At 35.5% G+C, this 22,473-nt stretch overlaps 2 protein-coding genes across 2 annotated transcripts; one reads left to right on the top strand and one right to left on the bottom strand.

Moving 5' to 3' along the window:
* The first annotated feature begins 5,769 nt into the window (after window positions 1–5,769).
* On the top strand, window positions 5,770–14,620 carry LOC132627319 (uncharacterized). Its single transcript, XM_060342590.1, has 7 exons — window positions 5,770–6,897; window positions 9,538–9,616; window positions 10,323–10,474; window positions 10,927–11,050; window positions 11,498–11,683; window positions 13,213–13,284; window positions 13,448–14,620. Exons 1-7 carry the CDS (start codon window positions 6,365–6,367, stop codon window positions 14,243–14,245), a joined length of 1,944 nt encoding a protein of 647 aa, XP_060198573.1. The 5' UTR covers window positions 5,770–6,364; the 3' UTR covers window positions 14,246–14,620.
* Window positions 14,621–15,811: 1,191 nt separating this feature from the next.
* On the bottom strand, window positions 15,812–22,110 carry LOC132627318 (uncharacterized). Its single transcript, XM_060342589.1, has 5 exons — window positions 21,880–22,110; window positions 20,795–20,868; window positions 20,618–20,721; window positions 20,429–20,491; window positions 15,812–16,396 (listed from the first exon to the last, which is right to left on the bottom strand). The coding sequence occupies exons 1-5, from the start codon at window positions 21,936–21,938 to the stop codon at window positions 16,136–16,138; spliced, it is 561 nt and encodes a 186-aa protein (XP_060198572.1). The 5' UTR covers window positions 21,939–22,110; the 3' UTR covers window positions 15,812–16,135.
* Window positions 22,111–22,473: the final 363 nt, after the last annotated feature.

Here is a 22,473-nt window from a genome sequence, read left to right as displayed (position 1 = left end):
ATTTAAAGGGCATTTAGAATAGTCTGATCATCATACAAAAAGTGGGTATGTTTTTGTGACTTTTTAAGTCTCGAGATATACGTAGCAGTTCAGCACTAATATAAGACATCCGCTTAGCCCTACTAATCTTAATTACAAGTTGTAGCCAATAAGATATTATATTTGTTAAAAATTAAGACCTAGACCAAGCTCAACTTCTTCATATAAATATCTCTTTGTTGCGCTTTTATCACCACCTAAAATTTTCTGCCATTTTCGCTCATTACCGCTGCCTAGTTCTACCATCCAAACAATTTCACCTTCTCCAAAAATGCAATAGCCTTAATACGTCATCCCCTTCTTACTATAAATCTATAATAACCCACCATAAAAACTAGTACTCACCTTTTCAATTTCAGCCTCAAATTTACAAATTTGGAACCCACTTTCATCACATGTATAAACATTTTCGAAGCACCTCTTCTATATCCTCACTTGTTACAAAAAAAAAAAAAAAAAAAGTTCAATAAAAATATTTTCTGAAGCTCCACTCCATTGAATTTTCCAACCTTATATTAACGCCCTACTCCATCAACATCATTTTAATACACATGATCCTCTTTAGATTTGAGAAAAAATCATTGCAAAACGTTAAAAAAATGATTTATGAGGAACATTTTTAGCTAAAAGGAACAACAATGAGCATGTTTGTGTGAGAGAAAATAAATAGAACGTGTATTTAAGGTATCAATACGATATATACATATATTATACAGTAAATACAACATAGATGTATCAATATAATGTATATCATAATTGTACATTATTAATACAGTGTGTATACATATTATATACACATGTGTCAGTATCCAATACAACATTGACTGTAATCCTTGACACGATCTTTCGTCTGTATAATATGTGTATAATAAATATATAAAAAATGTATAATCAAAGCGTAATGTATATGCACTTATTATACACTAATTACACACTACTAATGAAGGAACACCGAAATTGAAGAAGAATCGACAGACATGACTAAAAATGAAATGTCTCCTCTCGGGCATTGACCATCTTCTTCCACCGTCTTACTCTTCTATTAAAATGTCTTCAAAAGGAAATGTCATGTAATACAAGATTTGAATATGAGGCAATCGACGAAGAACAACAACAACCACCGCTGGATTCCTTCCGGAAAACTTTAATGGGAGAGAAAAAAAATACTTTACATCTCAATTTTAAGTGACGGAAAATGAAAAAGTGACAGAAGAAAAAAAAGGAAGGTGATGGAAAGAAAGGAAGAGTCGCGGGATAGAGAAAATTTGGGGAAAGGCAGCTGAGAGAAGATGGGAACTTGAGATTTTAGGATCAGAATTTTGTCTTTTGTTTGCACGGAGATCTGAATCTGAGTGGCCCAGATCTTAAGCATTTATTCTCATTTTGATTTAAGCACATACTGGGGTCTGAATAAGTCTTAATCATTAAGATCTTGAACTATTAATCTAATTTAAAAGTATTTTTGTGTAGGTAATTTTTACCGGCGCTCTATCACAAATCACCGACCACCACTACTAACCACCTCTGCCATCATAAACACCACCACTATTATTGTCGCTAACCACCGGCGACCACCGCGAACTATCTCCCAATCACATTCACTCGCAACCACCACTGCTACCAACCACTACTGTCAGTCGCGACTATAACTATCACTTCTATCATTATAATTATATTCACTGCCACCACACCGCCATCACTATCAACCACTAACACCACAGAGGCCCATCCCTACTACCAACCACCTCCACCGTTACAACTAGCACCGCTGTCAACTACAACCAAGACATCATCAACCACCACACATTCTTCAGCCACCACTGCCAATACACCGCCAACTACTAATGTCAACCAACTCCGCTATCACAACCACCATTACCATTATCAACCGCCATAGTCGCGACTCCAACACCAACCACCTCCACCATCACTACCATAATTACTAGCCACTAACACCGCCACCACTACAAATCATCTCCACCATTACTAGCAGACATAAATGTTTCATCTCTTTTATCAAATAATGATTTCAAGTTATTATATTCATATTTTTTTTAAATATTTGGTTATTTTTTTATGTGAATTGTATATTTGTTATGCACATTCAGATGTTGAAAAACAATCTTAATCAATCAGTGTTCAGATCTAGCGACAACATACTTAATCATTCAGATGTGTATTCAAATTTAGATGTCTTAATCTTGATGAAAACAATTGAGGCAGCGTTGTTATTCCCTTTTTAAACCGTTTTCCCACATCAGCCAACCCCCCCCCCCCAAAAAAAAAAAAAAAACAATTTACGGTAAAAATCCCTATTTATTCCTTTCTTTAAATTTATTTCAACAATTTCTTCCCCGATTACTCGAATTCCTAGAAGAGTCACAATATAAAAGTGTTACACAACATCATTTTCAGAATGTTGACTCTTAGTTCTCTACTTTTTTTTCTTTCTATAATGAAAACAAAATCTAGTAAAGATTTCCATCTTGAATATTTTTTCACACATGATTTTCTCATCTTCCCTTTTGTTCTCGTTTGGCTTAATTTCTGCCACTGCGTAATTCATTTATTTTTACTTTCTTGTTTGTTATTCATAAATTCAAAGAAGGTGATTGATGTTTTATGTTCACTTTAGTTCGTCAAATTTTTAAACTAATTTCTCCAGTTTGTATTGATTATACAATTTTCTGTTGTAACATCTTTTCAGGCCAGACAAAAAAAGAATTCAAAGTTTGCAAGAATGTTTGGCTTCAAACGTCAATAGAATAAAGAAATTGAAAAGTTAGGACGATATAATCTACCTTTGAATACAAAATCATTCCTCAATGTTGGTTATCTTGACATGTAAGTGGCCCCCTTTTGCTTTCCATTTTAGATATGTAAATTTTGATTTACAAATTTGTGATCTGTCATTTTGTTTAGAAATTATTTGAATTGATTTTGTGACTAGAGTTTTGGTTGAGAAAAAATAAATTAAACCTGAATTTTGTCCGTAGGGTATCGAGATCTAGTGCCCAATGAAGGGTATAGAGATCTCGTGCCCAATAATAAATTCATTTTACGAGTTAAACTCATAATTGTTTGGGCTTTGAAAATGAATATATATATATATATATATATATATATATATATATATATATATATATATATATATATATATATATATATATATCCCAGGAACGCAAAAAGGAAGAGCGCAAATTTTTTTAAAATAAAAATATTCAAAGCTTACTTTAAATTCTTTAATTTGATATTCTTAATCATTTACTTAACAAGTATCATATTTCCTACTGATTTTCTATATCATTATGTCGAATTGAGAACATTTTAAATTTTCTTCAACCCCTTACCCCCTTATTGCTATTTAGTAATTAAACCCAAATTAAGACAATAATTGTAGCTTCATAATCTTCACCATAAGTGAAATAAGAAATGGTTTTGATAATGAAATGGAATATAGCTACTCAACTATAAACTTTCCTATAATTTATGTCGTGGCTATTAAATTATTTATGTTTTACATAATGTTCTTATCGGGCAAATTCAGTAAATTATTGGAATGTAACAGTTAAGATAAATATTTTTGCAAAAGTTCAATTGGAATTTATGACTTAGCGAATTATTGCAGAAAGCATAAAGCTATACACAACCCAAATAAAGACGAATTGTCATCTTTTCTTCGAACACTCCATTACAACACACTGGACAACACTCAATCATAAAGCTATAATATCTCATGTTTGCATCCTCAGATTTTTATCGTACCTTCTACTTTTATCTTTTTTCATGAGCTTTTCAAAATTTACTATCTTTTTCTATTCAAATTAATATTTATTGACTTAATAAGTTATTTCTTAAGGTATATCTCGCGTATTTGTCAAATAACTTAATACAAAATAGTTTTTCCAAGTGTCTGTATAGAATATTACCATAATTCATATCATGGTTATTTATCATGTTTATATTCTCGAATTTTATACAGAAGAGTCATGAAGTACTTTATGTTATTTTACACTACATCTAAGAATAAAATTATGTTGATTTTTATATTTGATAATTTGAGATTTTTAGACTATGTCTTTCATTTTTCTTAAATTATGATATAGGATAGTTTGCAGCATTGACAAATGAAAAATTATTATTATTGTACCAATACTCTTCTCTAAATTGATCAAAACCCGATCGACTTTCTTTCTGTAAATCAGGAAGTTCTCCTTGAGCAATTCAAATTTTTAAGTCTGCAAAAAAGTTTTTTGCCTCAAGTATTAGTAAAGTGTTGCAAACGAACTTAACGCTATTAGTATTTTATTAACTTAAAAATAATGCTTACGGATATAGATACATCATTTATGTTATTTATATGAATATTTCTTGGTTCCAAATTTATGTGCTTGATATATACATCAAAATCAAGGAACTGATATTTTAATATTAAAAAAAAAAAAAAACTTTGAAAAGACAATTATATCAAAGTATAACTAATTAAGGTATGTTAAAAAAATATACAAAAAGATAGATGTCGTCAAAGAGTATTGCTTTCCCCATCACCGTTTGAAGGTCTTAGATATATTTTTTGTCGCTCTTGAAAGGTCTTGGAAGGCCAGTAGGTAGTTGGGCGTTGTCTTGTTTATCCTTCCATATTAGTCGTAGTATTACACTTATAGCTTCTTGTTTTTTCGATTTCTGGTACTGTTTGTTGTTTCTTACACTTCTATTAAGCATATTATTTTGCTGTAGGCACTGTCCCTTTTTCAGAACGCTTTGTCGTGTTATCTTTAGTTCTTCATTTCGGTTATCTCTTTTCCAAATTACTTTGAAATGTTTTTCAATTACGGATATGCATACATACACATAATAAAAGTAGAATTTGAAAAGATCAGTATGAAATGTTCATACATAAATACATGTATATCTATACATAGAGTGGATTTAATTAGTTTGATTCATAGAATGAGAGAATACAAAAAGCTAATAAAAGCTGAGTTTTTAATTACTGGATATAATTTAAATCTAATCTAATAACACTCCATATAAAGAGGGTACATATTAGGTTTCTTAATGGGACATGAAAGAGGATATACGACGACATCCACTGAGGAGTTCGTAATATCAAGTGATGAGTTGGCTATAAAAGGTAGGAAAACTACCGCCAAATACAATTCGGCCATCTAGTTTATAAAATATGTATACGATATATAGATAGTATATGAAGTATACTAAATATATATTATCCTATACATACTTATACATATGATATTCGTACCTTTTTTTCAGAACGCTTTGTCATGTTATCTTTAGTATTTTGCCGTGGCCTCTTCACTTTCGTTTTCTCTTTTACAAATTGCTTTGAAATGTTTTTTTGTTGAGCTGAGGGCCAATCAAGAACAGACTCTCTGCCTCCTAAGATCGGGTAAAGTCTACTTACACACTACCCTAAACAAACCCCACTTGTGAGATTACCTTAACTATGTTGTTGTTGCTGAAGTGTCTTAGAAATATTTAATAATGCTCAATTTTGTATATTTTACTTTTTCTTTATAAAACAAACAAATATTCTTAAATATATTTCGTCTATATGACTAATCAAATTTATTTTTTACGATTTTATTGAGTATGTCAATGTATCCTTCGACCTTCTAGTTTATAAAACATGGTCAAGATATATGCTACCCATACACTTCGGCTGCGTAAAGGTAATGTATAGATATGTTAATAATATGTATAAGAACGTATATTATATGTATAGTATGTGAATATATGTATATTTCAGCATCTGCTCTTAAGAACTTCTCACTGGACGTCGTCGTATAAACTCCTTTTCCCTGTCCTATTAGGAAACCTATCTGTAGTCACTTTAGATGGAAAGTTAAATTGGATTAGATTTAAAAATTATATCTAGTAATTAAAAACCCAGCTTTTATTAGCTTTCTATATTCTCTCATTCTATGAAGCAAATTCATTAAATCCATTCTATGTTCTATGTATATATATACATGTATTTATGTATGAACATTTCATACTGATCTTTTTCAAATTCTACTTTTATGTGTATCTATGTATATCTGTAACTGAAATTCTCATTTGGGTGTGAAAACCCTAAGTTTCAAGTTTGTGAATTTCAAGAAAACCTTAGTCTTTTGCCCAAAGATCCAGTTTTTATTGCTGTTTATGGTGAATTCTTCAAATTCCAAGATCTGGGTATTGTGAATTTTGAGAAAAACTTAAACTTTTGCCCAAAGATTCAATTTTTATTACTGTTTTTGTGGGATTCTTGAAATTTTTGGATCTGGGTGTGTGAAAAAAAAAGTTGTGGGGTGTGATAAAAATGGTAGATCAAGAAGATGAGGAGTTGAAAATGGCGTTAAGGATGAGTATGCAGAAGGAGTCACCTGAGCCAAAGAGGAGTAAACCAGGAGAGGAGGTTTCTGGTGGTGGGGAGGAAGGAGGGGAGTCGCCGGAGGCGAAAAACCGGAGACTTCAGAGGGAATTAATGGCTGCTGCTGCTGAAAAGAGGATGAAGAATGTGGTGGTGAAGAAGAGTGGGGGTGGTGGGGGTGGGAGTGGGAGTGGGAGTGGGAGTGGGAGTGGGAGTGGGGTGGTGGTATGTGAGGATAAAAGTGTGAATTTGGTTAAGGGTGAGGATAAAAGTGTGAATTTGGTTAAGGGTGAGGAGAAAAATGTGAGTTTGGTTAAGGGTGAGGATAAAAATGTGAACTTGGTTAAGGGTGAGGAGAAAAATGTGAGCTTGGTGAAGGGGGAAGAGCTTTTGGTTGCAGAGGCTAATCAGTTGTTTTCAATGATCTTTGGTTGTGAAGTTACCAAAGGTATTCTTGGTCAGTGGACTAATCAGGGCATAAGGTATGGTTATATTGATGCTTTTTTATCCCCATAAATTATGTTAGTGGAGTTAGGATGATGTGTTAGTGATATAATAGCTTGAGGTAGTTTGTTTATTTGAAAATTGCATTTGATCACTTGCTATTGGCAATTGGATTTTTACTTATTCTCCTTGATGACTCGTTTTTACAGTATATTTAGTGTTCTTATGAATGTTATTATCCTGTGTAGATAACCGTTTAACAAATAGTTGTTACGGGCTATGGTATGTTTTTATATTCTTTTCAAAATTTCAAGCTTGTTAGGTGCTTAGGTACTTGTATAAAACAAAAAAGAAATAAGAATATCATTAAAAAACAAGAAAGAACACAAAAAATCGGGATTGATAGAAACTAGTAGTTATAGTAGTAAGACTTGTGATATGGATAATGTTACAATTGTAGATATATAACGTAAATGTCAAGATATTATCCGCTATGGTCCTACTCCTTTTGAGCCGCCTCAAGCCTTTTGGGTTTCACAATTTTGTCACCTTGGGCTCTAACCCAAAAGAAGCCTCAACTTTTGATTCCTGGACTCACCTTTATATGACCACTAAATTTCCCCTCCCACTATGATGTTGGCATTTGCCTAAGGCAAGTTTAACAGTGAACTTCCTATTGAGTTCATGGCCAGCGGTCCTTAGGCTGCTACACTCGTTCTTTGAGGTGCTCAACATTCTCGCTAAGATTTCCCTATCACTGTACTAGGGAAGGTACTGGCGTTGATACCACCTTTAACGGCCTAGGCCCAACTATCAAGGTATTGTCTGCTTTGGCCAATCCTTCTAGGCCATCTCAAGACTGTCGGGTCTTACGGTATTGTCCCCTTGGTCTTTAACCCAAAAGACGCTTCAATATTTGGATTTTGAACTCGCCTTTATATGGCCTCTAACTTTTCGGAGGTACCAGCTTTGATACCACTATGTAACCCCCATGGCATAGGACGACTGACGAGGGTAGGTTGAAGTGAAAGACCGTCATGCTTCTAAGCTGATAAGCTTTTGAAGGAGGAGTGCTCATGACATCTTTAGGTGAATTCTACATTGGAAGGGAGATAAAAATGAAGTGCTATATTAGACATAGTATGGGTTCATATGGTTTGCGCACTTTTTGGCTCGATGACATCGTAGCCCAAGTGACAAAAAAGTGAGGTTTGTTGGGCAAAAGCGGACAATACGTTCCATGAGCTTGGGCCCACAAATATGGTATCATAGTCAAACTCCTGCTGTTCAATGGCGGGGTAAATCTCAGCGATACGCTGAGTCCCTAAGGTTGTTGTATTCACGCCTATGACGCAGGGCGTAGCTAATGAAGGTGGGTCAAAGAGAAGGTTGGCTTCTACCGTACGCAAACCCCATTGGGAAGACCGGAAGAGAGAGAAAAGTCAAGTGCGATATAAGACAGACCACAAGTTCACATAGCACATGCGCTTTTGTGTCCGATGATGGCATAGCCTGAGGGACAAATCTGTGAGGTATGCTTGGGTTTGAATGACATGTAAGACACCATTTTACGAATCCATTTCCTAGTATTAGATTTGTACTTTTCAATGTAAAAGCAACATAGACACGACATGACGCAACTACAGCTTACCGAGGACATGACCTTAGATAGGAGGGTTTGGAGGACCCAAATTAGGGTAGAAGGCTAGTAGATAGTCTCGTTTTCCGTTCTTATTAGTAGTCGCATTATCGCAATATAATTTCTTCTGCTCAGATTTCTGCTATTATCTGTTATTTCCTGTGCTTTGATTATCCTGTGTTATCTGTGTCGCTTGCATTATTTTATTTCATATCGCTTTGACTCTCTTAACCTTATGTGACTTCTTTTTATGCTTTTATTGAGCCGAGGGTCTTTCAGAAACAGCCGTCCTACCTTGGTAGGAGTAAGGTCTGCGTACACTCTACCCTCCCCAGACCCCACGATGTGGGATTTCACTGGGTTGTTGTTGTTGTTGTTGAATGTAAAAGTAACATAATTTTGTTGTGTTCTTGAAAAACACAAGATTTGCTAATTTGCTAATTATATCCTTTTAAATGTGTTTTCCAAATTAAAATGAGATAAAAACTTCCTTGTTCTGTTAAATAGACCATTTTGAAGTGGTTAACCACATCAAACCAAATTATAGCCAAAAGCTCAAGGTTGATTTTGGTTTCAGGTTTAGGCAAGAACTGCAACAGACCATGCACACCCCTTTTGATATTGGGTATTCAATGTTGTTAGAGATGACCCATTTTTTCCTTCAAATAGTGACATCACCGACGCATATCCAAACCCCCTGTCCCTTGAAGCTGTGCCCTTTTGGTGTCCATGGTCACCATCTAATATAACTAATTGAGTGATGCTAAACTTCACTTCTCTTAGAAGAGTTTATATGCGCTACCTAATGCAGTCTGTCGTAGTATGTCCTTTGTGTAGTGTGGATGTAGAGGATGCTGTCATTGCATCTTTCTGAACCTTGGATATGTGCTGGGGGAGAATTCTAGTACTGCTTAGAAATTATATAATTTTGTTACTTGTATTGTTGATTCCCTCAATCTATTCTTTGCCTATTTAGGTTGAACATTGATACGCGGATTCATCTGAGTTGATTTACTGATGTGTCAATTTTTGTTAATAGGTTTAGTCCTGATCCAGATACATCTATGGGTTTAGTGCAGCATGAAGGTGGGCCCTGTGGTGTGCTAGCAGCAATACAGGTAATACTTTGGTTCCCTCTTGTTTCTTTTGGAATAAATTAAAGTTTTATAGATGAAGATGAACTTTTTCCCTGGTTTATTGGAGAACTTTTTCTGCAGGGGAAAGATAGTTTTGAACTTGCTCTTTAATTTTCTTATGTTAATCTCACAGCTACTTTCTACAGCAGATAAGATAGTTCTGGAGTCTGGACTTGTTTTGAATTGTTTATGGTAATCTCACAGCTACTTTCTACAGCAGATAAGATAGTTCTGGAGTCTGGACTTGTTTTGAATTGTTTATGGTAATCTCACAGCTACTTCTAGCGGTCAAGAATGAAATGTGTCCCCGTTGGACAGTAGGTTTAGGTATTGCTAAAAGTTAGAAATTGATACGATTTTACAGCCACATGTATCGAATACAAATGCCAGTGTTAATTTGGAAAAGTTGCAGTGCAAGTATGCATTAATTTCTTGTACATTCATGGGCATCTTCTGTCACTTCCAATAAATAACCAGGTGCCATTTTGTTCTGCTGGATGGCGAAGTATTTGGCCACTTGTGCTTTAGTAATTTATTTGTGCGCTCTATGTGATTGCACACCTTGCTTTCATTTGTACTTGATTATACATTCATCATACTCCCTGTTTGATTTTAGCATTTTTTGGACTGAATTTAAGTTGCACCTAGTTTTCCATCTCTTTTTGACTACGGTGCCATGATTCTGCAGGCTTTTGTTCTCAAGTACCTATTGTTTTTCTCGGATGATTTAAATGTGGCTTCACCTAGCTTGTCTGGCAATGTGGGTTTCAGAAGATTGGCTAATAAAGATTCTTCTGGAGTTGATATTTTTTCATCTCTAAGTGAAGAAAAAAAATCAAGGTGGATGCTCTGTGAATTTTATTCCTGTGTGGGCATAATTTTTTGATTTATAAAGCGGATTACTGAATTTATGCTTCGTTGAGACCCTTTTACATATTTAAGTGCTACAAGTCTCATGCATTAGATATATTGCACATCTATGCACATTCTTTTTATATGTTAATACTTTCTTTAATGAGTTAAAAGAAAAAAAAAAAAGTAATCCCCCATCCCCGCCTCCCCCCCCCAAAAAAAATGAAAAATTATAATGGAGAAACTTTAGCACTAGGAACAACTGCTGACGCTGTTGGTGCTCCTTTCATGGTCTACTGATTGTCAGTTGTCTATTTGAATTATCTCTTCTTGAATTAACTGGTGTATTTTTATGTCAATGCTGCTGGGATAATTTTGATATTACTGGACAAATCCTGAAAAATCTATTCTTCTTTTCCTTTTTTACTGATTCGCGACAGAGCATTGGTCAGAGCCATGGGTGAGATATTGTTTATGTGTGGAAGCAATAGAAGGGTTGTGATAGCATCTTTGAGAACACTTGATGGTAACCTTGAGGGGTCCGAGGGGCGTTCAAGTGATGAGGTAAGCTACTAGATGTCTGCTAGTGTTTTTTTTTTCCCGTTACTACTTTCTGTGTTACTCTTCCTATCCAATTTAATTGTTTGGTGAATCAAACAACTTTTATTTAAGTATAAATTTTTCTTACTTCTAAAAATATATAGTAAGAACATTGTGATATATAATAATTTTTATCTAATTTCTAAATATGTAACTCTTATTTCAATAAAGTTAAGGAATCAATGTTGAGTTCCCTATCGAAGAATAATATTTTTGACCGTTGTACTCAAGATGCTCTCATTCTTTTTGGTACAGGGAATGTATTCTGACTCCATTTTTACATGTTCCTTTTTTCTTTTCCTTTTCGGATAAGAGACATGTGCATGTGAAAGTGCTTGCAGTTTGTAAATCTCTTTATATTAGTGAATGACTAATGCTTGATTTAAATAGCTACTGTGCTTTGTTAAACAGGTCATTTCTAAAGCACTTGAAGGCCTCTCAATTGAATCCGCAGCTAACTTGCAAAAGGTTTTAATCATTAACACATATACTTCGCCGGTAGATGCCCTTCAAAGGCTTGAAGCACTGCTCCCAGTATTTCGAAGTCGTATGGGAGCAATGCTGTTCCTAATATCTGCTTTGCTTTCTCATGGACTGGTAAGCTCTTTTTTATTTGACAAATCTTTGTTTGTGACTGTTCTAAGAAGATTTATCTACCTTTTGAAGGGAAAACTTTTTTGTTACTACTTAATTTATTTCGTCGTGAAAAGATAAGCAGGAGAAATGTCAACTTGCCCAAATAAAAACTTATTCCGGAATCCAATTTGTGACCTAGTTTCTGTTTTGGTTTGTCCACATGCTGACCTCTTCCTTTAATGGAAAACTCTATCTGCTTTGATAAGCCCAAATTAATGTACATTGGTACTAACTTATATCATTTTGAATTTTATGAGATATCTTTATACCTTTTTTCATATTTTCAACCACTATTTGAACATATATCTATGAAATTAAATATAATAACTTATTCAAACTACTATAACATATATCTAATAAATTCAAATATAATAACTCATTCCAACTTTTTCTCATAAATGCCTTGAAAGTCAATGTTCTTCATATCAAATCATTCAAATGGGACAGAGGGGGCTTATATCCATGGTGCCAATTTATCATGTTCCTTTTCTTTTTAAACCGGTGGGAGTGGAACTGGGATACTTACTAAGAACTGGCAAGTGATAGCAGCTAATAGCTTAGTCAACTATCTTTAGGCTGATGAAAGTTTTTCTCCTTCTAGAAATTTGACTTTAATTTTCTCCAAGGATACAAAATCTCAAGGTCAGGTCAGCTTAGAATGGTAAATTGGTATTAGTTGGCTCTTGTATTACCTGACCTTCTTTTGAGCCGAGGGTCTATCGGAAACAACCTCTCTGCCCCGCAAAGGTAGAGGTAAGGTCTGTGTACATCCTACCCTCCCTAGACCCCACTTGTGGGATTACACTGGGTATGTTGTTGTTGTATTATGTATTACCTGATCAGGTTTGAGATTTGACCCTTGTACGCACGTAAGACGATCAATTTCTCAATTAAGTCATCCAAAAGTTATTTATCATGCCTAAGTATGGATAAGGTCCTAAACTGGAAGGCAAGTATCCTCTACACATTTTAGTAAATAAATATCCGCCATCAATCTCCACAATTATTGAAGTACGTAAATTCTGGTGAGTTGCAGATGATTCTAAAATCTAAACTGAACTTACTCTTAACAGAAAAATTGCCATGAAATCACATCTTTACTTGGGCTTAGTGAAATGCCTCATAGTGTAAAATTCTCGTACTTGTCAAAAAATGAGAATGCCTTGTAGTACGATGAAGTGAAAAAGTAGGTACTGTATATTGATTTGAGTTGGTTGCTGTCTCATGTCTATTTGTTTTGCTGCTTTCATCTTTTTGTTACTCCCCCAATCCTAAAACTTAGTTCAGTTTAGGCCCAAGGTCTATTCCTTAACATTGTTGCTGCAGACTAATCACTAAAGCTAAATCCTTCAATATGGTATCATATCCTTGCAGCAGGAATAAATTAATGGCGATCAGATGTTTATATTCAGGAGATTGTAGTGTCTTCATTTCTGGTTTGGTAGCTTGCATACTAGCCGTGCATTTACATGTTCTTTCCCTCTGTGCAGGACAATGTTCAAACTGATAGGGATGATCCTTCTCAACCTCTGGTTACAGCACCTTTTGGACATGCTTCACAGGTATCCAGAGATTGATAAAAGTCTAAGTTTTGGTGAATATATATATTGTATGCTCTTTTCTTTTGTGCCAGTTATAGATTAGGTACTTGTCAGGCTAGGTTATATTGTTTTTTTTTTCTTTTAATATTTTACAAGTGGTTATATTAAATTGTTCCTGGAACAGGAAATTGTAAACCTGTTGCTTTCTGGGGAAGCTGTTGCCAATGTGTTTGATGGGAGGATGGATTTGGGTGGTGGCATGTTTGTGAAGGGTATCTCCACAACGGTTGAAGTTGGATTTCTTACCCTGCTAGAGTACCTAAACTTCTGTAAAGTTGGTCTGCATTTGAAATGCCCGAAATGGCCAATATGGGTTGTTGGCAGTGAATCTCATTACACGGTCTTATTTGCTCTCGATACAAAAGTTCAGGAGGAGAATGAACTTGAAGGCAGGGAAACAAAGATCCGTAGAGCTTTTGATGCACAAGATCAGAGTGGAGGTGGTGGATTCATTAGCGTGGAAGGTTTTCATCAAGTCCTTAGGGAGACTAATGTCAATCTTCCGTCAGACAAGCTTCAAAACCTAACCAGCAGTGGATACATTGTATGGAGCGAATTCTGGCAGGTCTTGTTAGACTTGGAAAAGAATTTGGGTGGGCTGAAAGATCCTAGTGGATTAAGTGGTAAAAAGGTGTTTGATCTTTATCACTTCAATGGGATTGCAAAATCAGTCATGAACGGGAACTCGGGAAATGATTTTCCGGTACAAAGGCCTAGACTCACTAAGTTGAGGGTTTCAGTTCCCCCGAAGTGGACTCCTGAGGAGTTCATGACTGCAGGACCAGCTACAAGTGATAAGGATTCTGTTGGTGAAGTTTCAAAACCAGAACCTTCTCAGCATGCTCCTTTAGTCGACTGCATCCGGACACGCTGGGCCCGATCCACTTGTACTTGGGAAGGTGATCCGCCGAGCATCGTTTGATTGGTTAGTTGATATAGTCTGAACTTGAGGCTGACTTCTGAACAAGGTGAAAGCTTTCTGGGCAGGGAGATTTTTGTCATGGACATAATGCAATACCATTTTGATTTGTGTGATATTGTAACTTTAAGATTCTAGTTTTTGATTTGGAGAGGTCCAGTTCTGAGGGTCAAGAGAGGCAGTACTGTTATTTCAAACTTTGGGGCATTAATTTATTCATCTTATGCTGTTGATTAGGTTTTTCTCCCTTTTTACTCTGAAAGGGAGATAAATAAGCATCAGACTGGTCATTAATTATTGTTGTAATTGTAGAAAGCCTCTCATCTTTGCGGTTGATTAGGGAATTATCTTATGCAGAGAAATATTTTGTCTCAAGTACACGGGGTCTATTTTTTCGTTTAATGGATGAATTCGTTAAACCCCTTTGAATGCTACTATATTATATATTTTTCCTACATGTGGGTGGGTTGGCAAGTTTGCACTTGCACTAGGCAGAATGGATTCTTACGAGGCCACAAAGATAAACTACTACCTGCTACTTCCTTCCAATCCCAATTTTCTAAACCTTTTTCACTTGAACATTACTTTAAGCATATCTGTAGGTTGTACTTGCTAATACGTATTTCTCCATCTATATTCTCTTAGGAAATCTACTGCACGATAAGTGAAACTAAAAGAGTAATCAAAGAAATAAAGAAAAGGAAAATATTGAACTTCCCATTATAAGAGATTTCATTTTGTAAGTGAGGAGGCCCAAATAACATTGCAAGTGTTACAATAGTTGACCATAATGCAGAGTGGAAGAGCCTAACACTGGTCTTGCAAGCCCAGTTTTATCCATCCAGAACAAAGTTCATTTGAACCTAAATTGTGCATATAAGGAAACATCTTTTTGCGCGGATTGCCCTTCTTTTGGGGTGGTTTTTAAATTTTGCCCCTCATATTGCTGGTCTTTAAATTATGCCCCTCATATTGCTGGTCTTTAATTTTTGCCCTTTGCATTGCAACTCTGAGCGTTCACGCAGAAATCATGAGGTTCTGAGTTCGAACCCCCGCTCAAGCATAAATTAAAAAAAAAATTGCAAGACAAGGTTTGGGTCGCGTGTATGCCGGACCCGGCATACACTTGTTAAGGAATTACCAAATTTATGCCGGACCCGGCATACTCATGCCTTATGGGCAGACTTGACATAAGTATGCCGGGTTCGGCATAATTTTGGTAATTCCTTAACAAGTTTATGCCGGTGGAAGCATACTTATGGGCAAACTTTATGCCGGACCCGGCATAAACTTGTGAAGGAATTACCAAAGTTATGCCGGACCCGGCATACTTATGCCAAGTCTGCCCATAAGGCATAAGTATGTCGGGTCCGGTATAACTTTGATAATTCCTTCACAAGTGTATGCAGGTAGGGGCATAGCGAAATTTAAACTCTGCCTTTCGATTTTTTTTTAAAATTTTGACTGTGTGGGGGTTCGAACCTGAAACCCATGGATTTTAGCCGAAGGGCAAAATTTAAAGATTTCAAATATGAGGGGCAAAATTTAAAGACCCCAAAAGAAAGGCAATTCGCAAATATAGGGCTAAAATAGATAAGAATCAAAATCCCCGATAATAAATACCACGAGATCAACGTTAATGTGGAGGCAAACTGAGGTATCTTGACTCTTGAGAAAAACCTTACAAAGACCAAACACATTCTATGAGAAGCTAGAATTTGGTAAGTCTTACACCACACCATCTAAGAACAAAAACGTCCATGACGAATGCTGAAATGCTGCTCCATTAATGGCACTTCTTTGAGTAATCGGGGATGGATAGCTACTTTACAAAATTTTTGCCAGAATATCTCACAGCTGAGAGACAGTCTTGGAAACAAATGTACACAACTTTCAGACCCATAGGCTTCCAAAGGCTTCTTCAAGTGCCCTTTTCCTGCTTATTTCTAAACTCCATCCCCCAGCCCTAGCAGCCCTTTCTACTCTTAGTTTCATCTTTTCATCATCTTCGTACTCTCCCCCTAGCATATCTGGAATTGATCCAACTGGGAGAGGCTGTGTTGGCCGTGGCTGAGCTATTCCTCCGGCTATTGCAGGAGCATAGTGCCCTTGTGTACCAGTACTCGACCCTGCCTCAAGGCCTTGGCCCAAAGCCTGCAGAAATGAAGATAAAAAAAGCGGTTAATAATGATAATATCAGATTATTTACATGATCATTATTTAAGAATTGATTCAATATGACGAAAGCGTAGGATCACAATCCAATAGCATTCCCTCATTTTCGTAGTGATTGCATACACTGTTGTAGAGGAACCATTACTACCCATTGTCCTATTCTACTATTTGTAACCTCACTCTCTCCAATTTCAAATAAAAAGCAAAAAAAGAAAAAGAAACAGTCACTATAGACTCTGCAGTTATGTGGTCGAGATGACATGTAGTTGGTAGAGGATAATTTATCAACTACGACGAAATCAAGCTATCAACTACTCTACCTTGACTAAACTAACTTTAAGCATATGATCATCAACAATTTATAGATTGTGCACATGAAAGGAATAGATTAACGTCTTTAACACGAAGCTACAAGTTTGGTAGATCTCATTTAAGACCATTTTCATACTTAAAGAAAACCATTTGGAATTGTTTCATGAGATACTATTTTATTGTAGACTTGTCAAAATAGAAAAAAAGAAAAAAGATGGAAAAGAAGTACCCTTTTATTCAGCATTATGAGGGCGTTAAATGACTGAGGAGCATTGAATTGTTTCCATAGAAATTCAACACTGAATTTGGGAGAAGCTACTCTTGGAAGTAAAGTGAAAGTGGAAAAGTGCAAAGCCTAAATGAGCATATTCTTTTCAGTCATTGCTCAATGCACAGTTTATAGCAATTAACTGAGTGAATACACCAACAATTTCTAACAGCTTCTAACACAGCATGCTAAGTAGATTTCTGAATATTCTTTAGCTCATTCAGTCAATAGCATCCAGGGGATATGAATGATCTGGAATTTACATGATTGTGTTTAACCAGTTAGGTAGAAAGAATTTAAAGCGAAACATACTACAGAAATTAGTAAGGGAATAAACTCCAACAGTATCTTTTTATGACATAGTATGCCATCAACCATGTTAGCAAGAGAAGATCACAGTGCACTCAGAATCTGTTCAAAGCAGACATATCCATGGCCATCAACTTTATGACTAAGTATATGCAAGATGTTCATGATGTGATCGGTAAGATTTCTGCGACACTATCACTTTATCTTTTTTCCTCGTAAACTTTGTCCAGTCAAAAAATATAAATAAAATTAAAAATTAAAAATCCCTGAACTAGTATTGGCAAATTTTCACAGTAACATTTGATTTCTTCTTTCAAGTTTAAATATCCTCACTTTGTCCAAATGATTTTTAAATGCGAATTTAGTTAGAGGTACTATCAAAGAAGGTGAATAGAAGCATGAGAAGCCTGCATATTGCAGTAGTGATTACAAGTTTATTCCAGGAATTGAACACCCGGGAAAGGAAAGAGGATAATGTTGCCTACACTGGAAAAGACGACAACCACCGGGAGCAGACCAATATAGCCCAGGTTGAGTGTTACTTGTATAAGAGATAAGATTGGAAACAAACATCTTTGAAAGAGGGATATAACATCACGTTTTCCCACCGCATGGCTAATGTCACAAGACAGGTTACTATCTCATATGAGATAAATGAGAGAATTATCTAGGTTCATTCAATTTGTGGATGGTAATGACAGCCATATTTGCTTTAGATTGGAGTATGATGTGGTAATTCTTTCTTTCCCTTTTTGTTTTGGGGATAAGTGGTTGTACGGTGCCATCATTGAATCTTAAAAGAAGAGATTCCCATCTTATGTTAGATCATAATGGACAAAGAAGCCGTGACAGCAAATATGAACCTAGATACGGCTGCCATTACTAACCACGAAGAGTGAGAATATAAATTGTGTAAGACCACCCCTCTTTGCGTTTTTTGGCTGATTTGGAGAGAATATGAATTTTTGAAGATAACGGAAACTCTTAGCAGAGAGTTTGATCTCTCTATACTTCAGGTGTAAAAGGGATGTCATATTGTTTCTTATAAGGTAAATAATATTATTAAAAATGGAAAAGTTCCGTATACAAGAGGAATCCCATAAAATAGAGAATATACAACAAAACATGATTCTCTACGAAGACACCGATCATCTATACAAGTTGTAATCTCAAGGGTGCACCAAAAAGTAATTAAAGACAAAAGGCTATTCCAAAAATGCACTAAGTCATTTCTTTTGGATAATGGTAACATGTACGATATCATTTTCAATCCCCTCAAAAGCTCTCCTTTATCTCCCTCCAAATGACCCACATAAGAGCTAATAGAGCAACCTCCTATGCCCTTTGTCCTCTACTCCTACGTCTACAAGCGTAGCTATGCCGCACATCTCTAACAGTACCTGGCATCACCACTGTACGCCAAAACAATTCAAGATCATCCTCCACAAACCTGACGCCACCTTACAATGCACCAAAATATGGTCAACTTCTTCGCCTGAACATTTACACATATAGCACAAACTAACATAAGTAATATTTCTCTTCCTCAGATTCTTAGCTATCAGAATAGCTTTCTCGCTGCCAATTATGCAAAAAACACACCTTCCTATGCACCCTAGGAATCCAAATCGATGAATGTAGGAAGTTCGTCTCCACTCTCACCAACAAACTTTGGTAAAGAGATTTGACTTGGAACAAACCATTACTCCTTAGCGCCCATCTCCATCAGTTATCATTAGAGTGAGACCTGATTTGCCTGTAAAGTAACTCGATTAACCTTTCAAACTGCCCCATCTCCCAGTCTTGTAGATTTCTCCTAAACGTGAAACTTTTTTTTTTTTTTTGAAATGGTAAAGTTTTATTTATAGAAAGTACCAAGGTGGTACAAGAAGTACAAAAACAAAGGAGAGCGGATCAAAACAAAGATCCCACATCTACTGTCTTCCCCCTAGAAAATCCAAAAACTCTATATACTCATTTGTGCTACCAATAAGACTACCCTTACACCATAAGAAAAGATTCTGTAAAAGTTTGTTCTTAATTTTTTTTTTTTTTGACAAGGTAACAGACACATTTGTTCTTAATTCTAGAAAAATGATCTCTTTGTCCTTCAAAACAAGCTCTATTCGTCTCCAGCCATAAGATCCAGAATATGCATAAAGGACGTGAAACATTACTCCCCACTCATGCTCTACAAATCTGATAGACTATCAACTCCCTCTGGTTCGAAACTCTTCACACAATAGGAAATCATTGGTAACAAAGAGATGGTTTAAGTTTGTGGAGTTTTGCCATAAATCCACACATTGTAAAGACACACCAACTTTGTGTAACATTAATTATATATCCACTCATAATTTATTTAACGAAAGAAGTCTCTCTTATGCATACGAAAGTTAGAAGTTCAGTGCACTTGGTTACTGGGATTTGTGCTTATGCACCATGGCCTAGATGTTTGCCATTCTTATGCTTGTGACAGACTTGGCCTTGCTATGGTTAATACACCAGTATGACAAGGATGCATATGTCAGGCTTTAACCAAGGTGATGAAGGAAGGGCAAATGTGGTAAAAGAAACTCAAGCAAGATAGTAGTTATCTCTGTTTTGAGTCCAAGAATAGATGCTTTTTTTTTATGAAGTCAAAGAATAGATCCTTTACTCTGTGGTTTGAGGGAACAGGTGATTCCACAATTTTAGTCAAACTAAAATCATACAACTTTGGCTTTTAGCTCATATTTTTTTCAGTTTATACTAGGCCAGTAATTATCAATGTACTCTATAAAAGTCATGCATCATCCTGGTTCATTACACAAAATGCGGGACAAAAGTGCAGCGCTTATTTAAAACAGTTTTTCTGATTGCTATATAAGCTCCCTATTCAGTTACTTCTGATTTTCTGTATAACGAGTGAAACTGAAAAAGGAAGAAAAGTTAGAGAAAGTTGTTCTAAACTATATCTGATTCCCCTTGGAAATGATCCTTAAAGCTTATTCATCAACATGAAATAAAGAAAAATGCAGAACCTCAAGACACGCTTATGCTGCTGCTAATTACTATGAAAAGTTTCTTAATATTAATAAAAGAACATAAATCTTAAGAGCGAGAATCGTTAGTCAACTCACATCCCCATCGGACTGTGTAGGCTGTCCCTTGCTGGCTGCCAAGGCTGCTGCATATTCTTCAGCCTAGTTCACCACAGAGCACTATTAAAGATCAGTTTGCAAAATACTAATACTTCGCATGCAGCAGTTACTACAAGCTCATTTCCATTAGAAAACAAGTATTGTAATCAGAACACCTTAAGGACGAACCTTACGTGCTTGAGCAACCATGATTTGTTCTGCATTTTCTCTCTGGTATTGTGCAATTCTTGCCTCAATAGCAGGAACATCTATTCCTTCAATTAAATTGAATACTGCAAAAAACAGTCTTCTGTTAGGCAAAATTTTAAGACTTTCAACTTCAGAAAATCAGTGAATAAGGCTTACTCATATCCTCAACTTCCTCTAAATAATCGTTGTATTCACGCAATGATGGAAAATTCTCCTCTCTTTTATTATAGCTGCAAAATTACATCGAAGTATATGAGAGTTTATAGACTAAAGAGAAAAACTAAAACGAAAATAAAGAGTGCACCAAAACAGAACTAAAATGGGTCTACACATCTGTCAATATTACTGTGTAGAAGTTTCACAAGTTCAGAAAATTCAAATACATTTTACTAATCCACCAAACTAAAGTTTCACTTATTAGGCAATACTGTCTTTCACTACTATCTCTTGTTCTTCGCTTATACTGTTTTATTGTAGTTATTGTTTTTTTTTCCTATTTGACCTGCTTTGTTATTGCTTTTTTCTGAGCCGAGGGTCTATCGGAAACAACTTCTCTACCTCCCAAGGTAAGGGTAAGGTCTGCGTACGCCCTACCCTCCCCAGACCCCACTTGTAGAATTACACTAGGCATGTCGTCATTGATTTTATTTCACTACAACACATATAATTTACAAGTCAACCTAATACTTCAAACCCCATAATACCTTGTCAAATTATGTCACATAAAATGGATCAGACTGAGCAGCAATTAAAATGAAAATTCACCTCGTTGCCTAAGCATGTCATACTTAATTTCACTCATAATGACTCCCTTAAATCCCCCCCCCCCCCCCCCCCCCCCCCAAAAAAAAAAAAAAAAAAAAAGTTCTCAACTCAACAAACATTATAAATAAATAGGTATTAATGATTAATTTACACTGTTGTAATACAGTGAAAAAGAAGCCCAATAAACAGAATAGGTAAAACAGAGGTGACTACAAAACTAAAGTTTCAATTATTGTTTACTACAACAAATATAGTTTACAAGTCAAGCTAATACTTAATTTCACTCAAAATCACACACTCCCATTATTTACACACAAACCTACATTTCTCTATATACCCACAAATTTAGCAAACCACAAAATTAAAAAAAGGTTCTCAGCTCTACAAACTTTATAAACAAATATTAATCCACTGGTTAATGATTTAAAGTGTTACAATAGAGTAAAAAAGACGTAGTACATAGATTAGTTACATACATGTTGGCAATACGTTTTCTGATGGCCATCTCTTTTGAAAATGCTGATGCCACCACCATTGCTATAACCCAACTCTATATTATTTTGTTCTTGTCTTCTAATCGACTCAATTAATTGGCTAATTATATGGAATTTACATCATTAGCCACATATCACTCAGACAATAATAAAGAGCGGTGATGCGGCTCCCGGCCAAACCAAATAAGTGTTTTGGCGGACTGAAACGACACCGTATTAGTCTCAAATGAAGGAAATTGGTTTAAGTGAGGAGGGGACCATATTAGAATTACTGGAACTTGTGGGTATTTTTAACAAGTATACCCAACAAAAGTGGGACCCTTAGTTCAGAAAACACTCTCCTCTCATGCATAGGGCTGTTCACGGTTTTGGTTAAAATCAAAACCAAACTGAAAATTTAACCCAACCGAATAAAAAAGTCGATATTTGGTTTGGTTTGATTTTAAATTTTAAAAATCGATAATATTTGGTTTGGTTATGGTTTTATTAAAAAATAACCGAATAAATAACCGAACCAAACCGATAAATTATATACATAAATTTTATAATTATTTACATGTATAATATTAGTTTTTC

The sequence above is a fragment of the Lycium barbarum genome, chromosome 2 (genome assembly GCF_019175385.1).
Source record: "Lycium barbarum isolate Lr01 chromosome 2, ASM1917538v2, whole genome shotgun sequence".
NCBI classification, from domain to species: Eukaryota; Viridiplantae; Streptophyta; class Magnoliopsida; order Solanales; family Solanaceae; genus Lycium; species Lycium barbarum.
The sequence above is the reverse complement of the archived record's forward strand: the minus strand, read 5'-3'. Positions and strand labels throughout refer to the sequence as shown.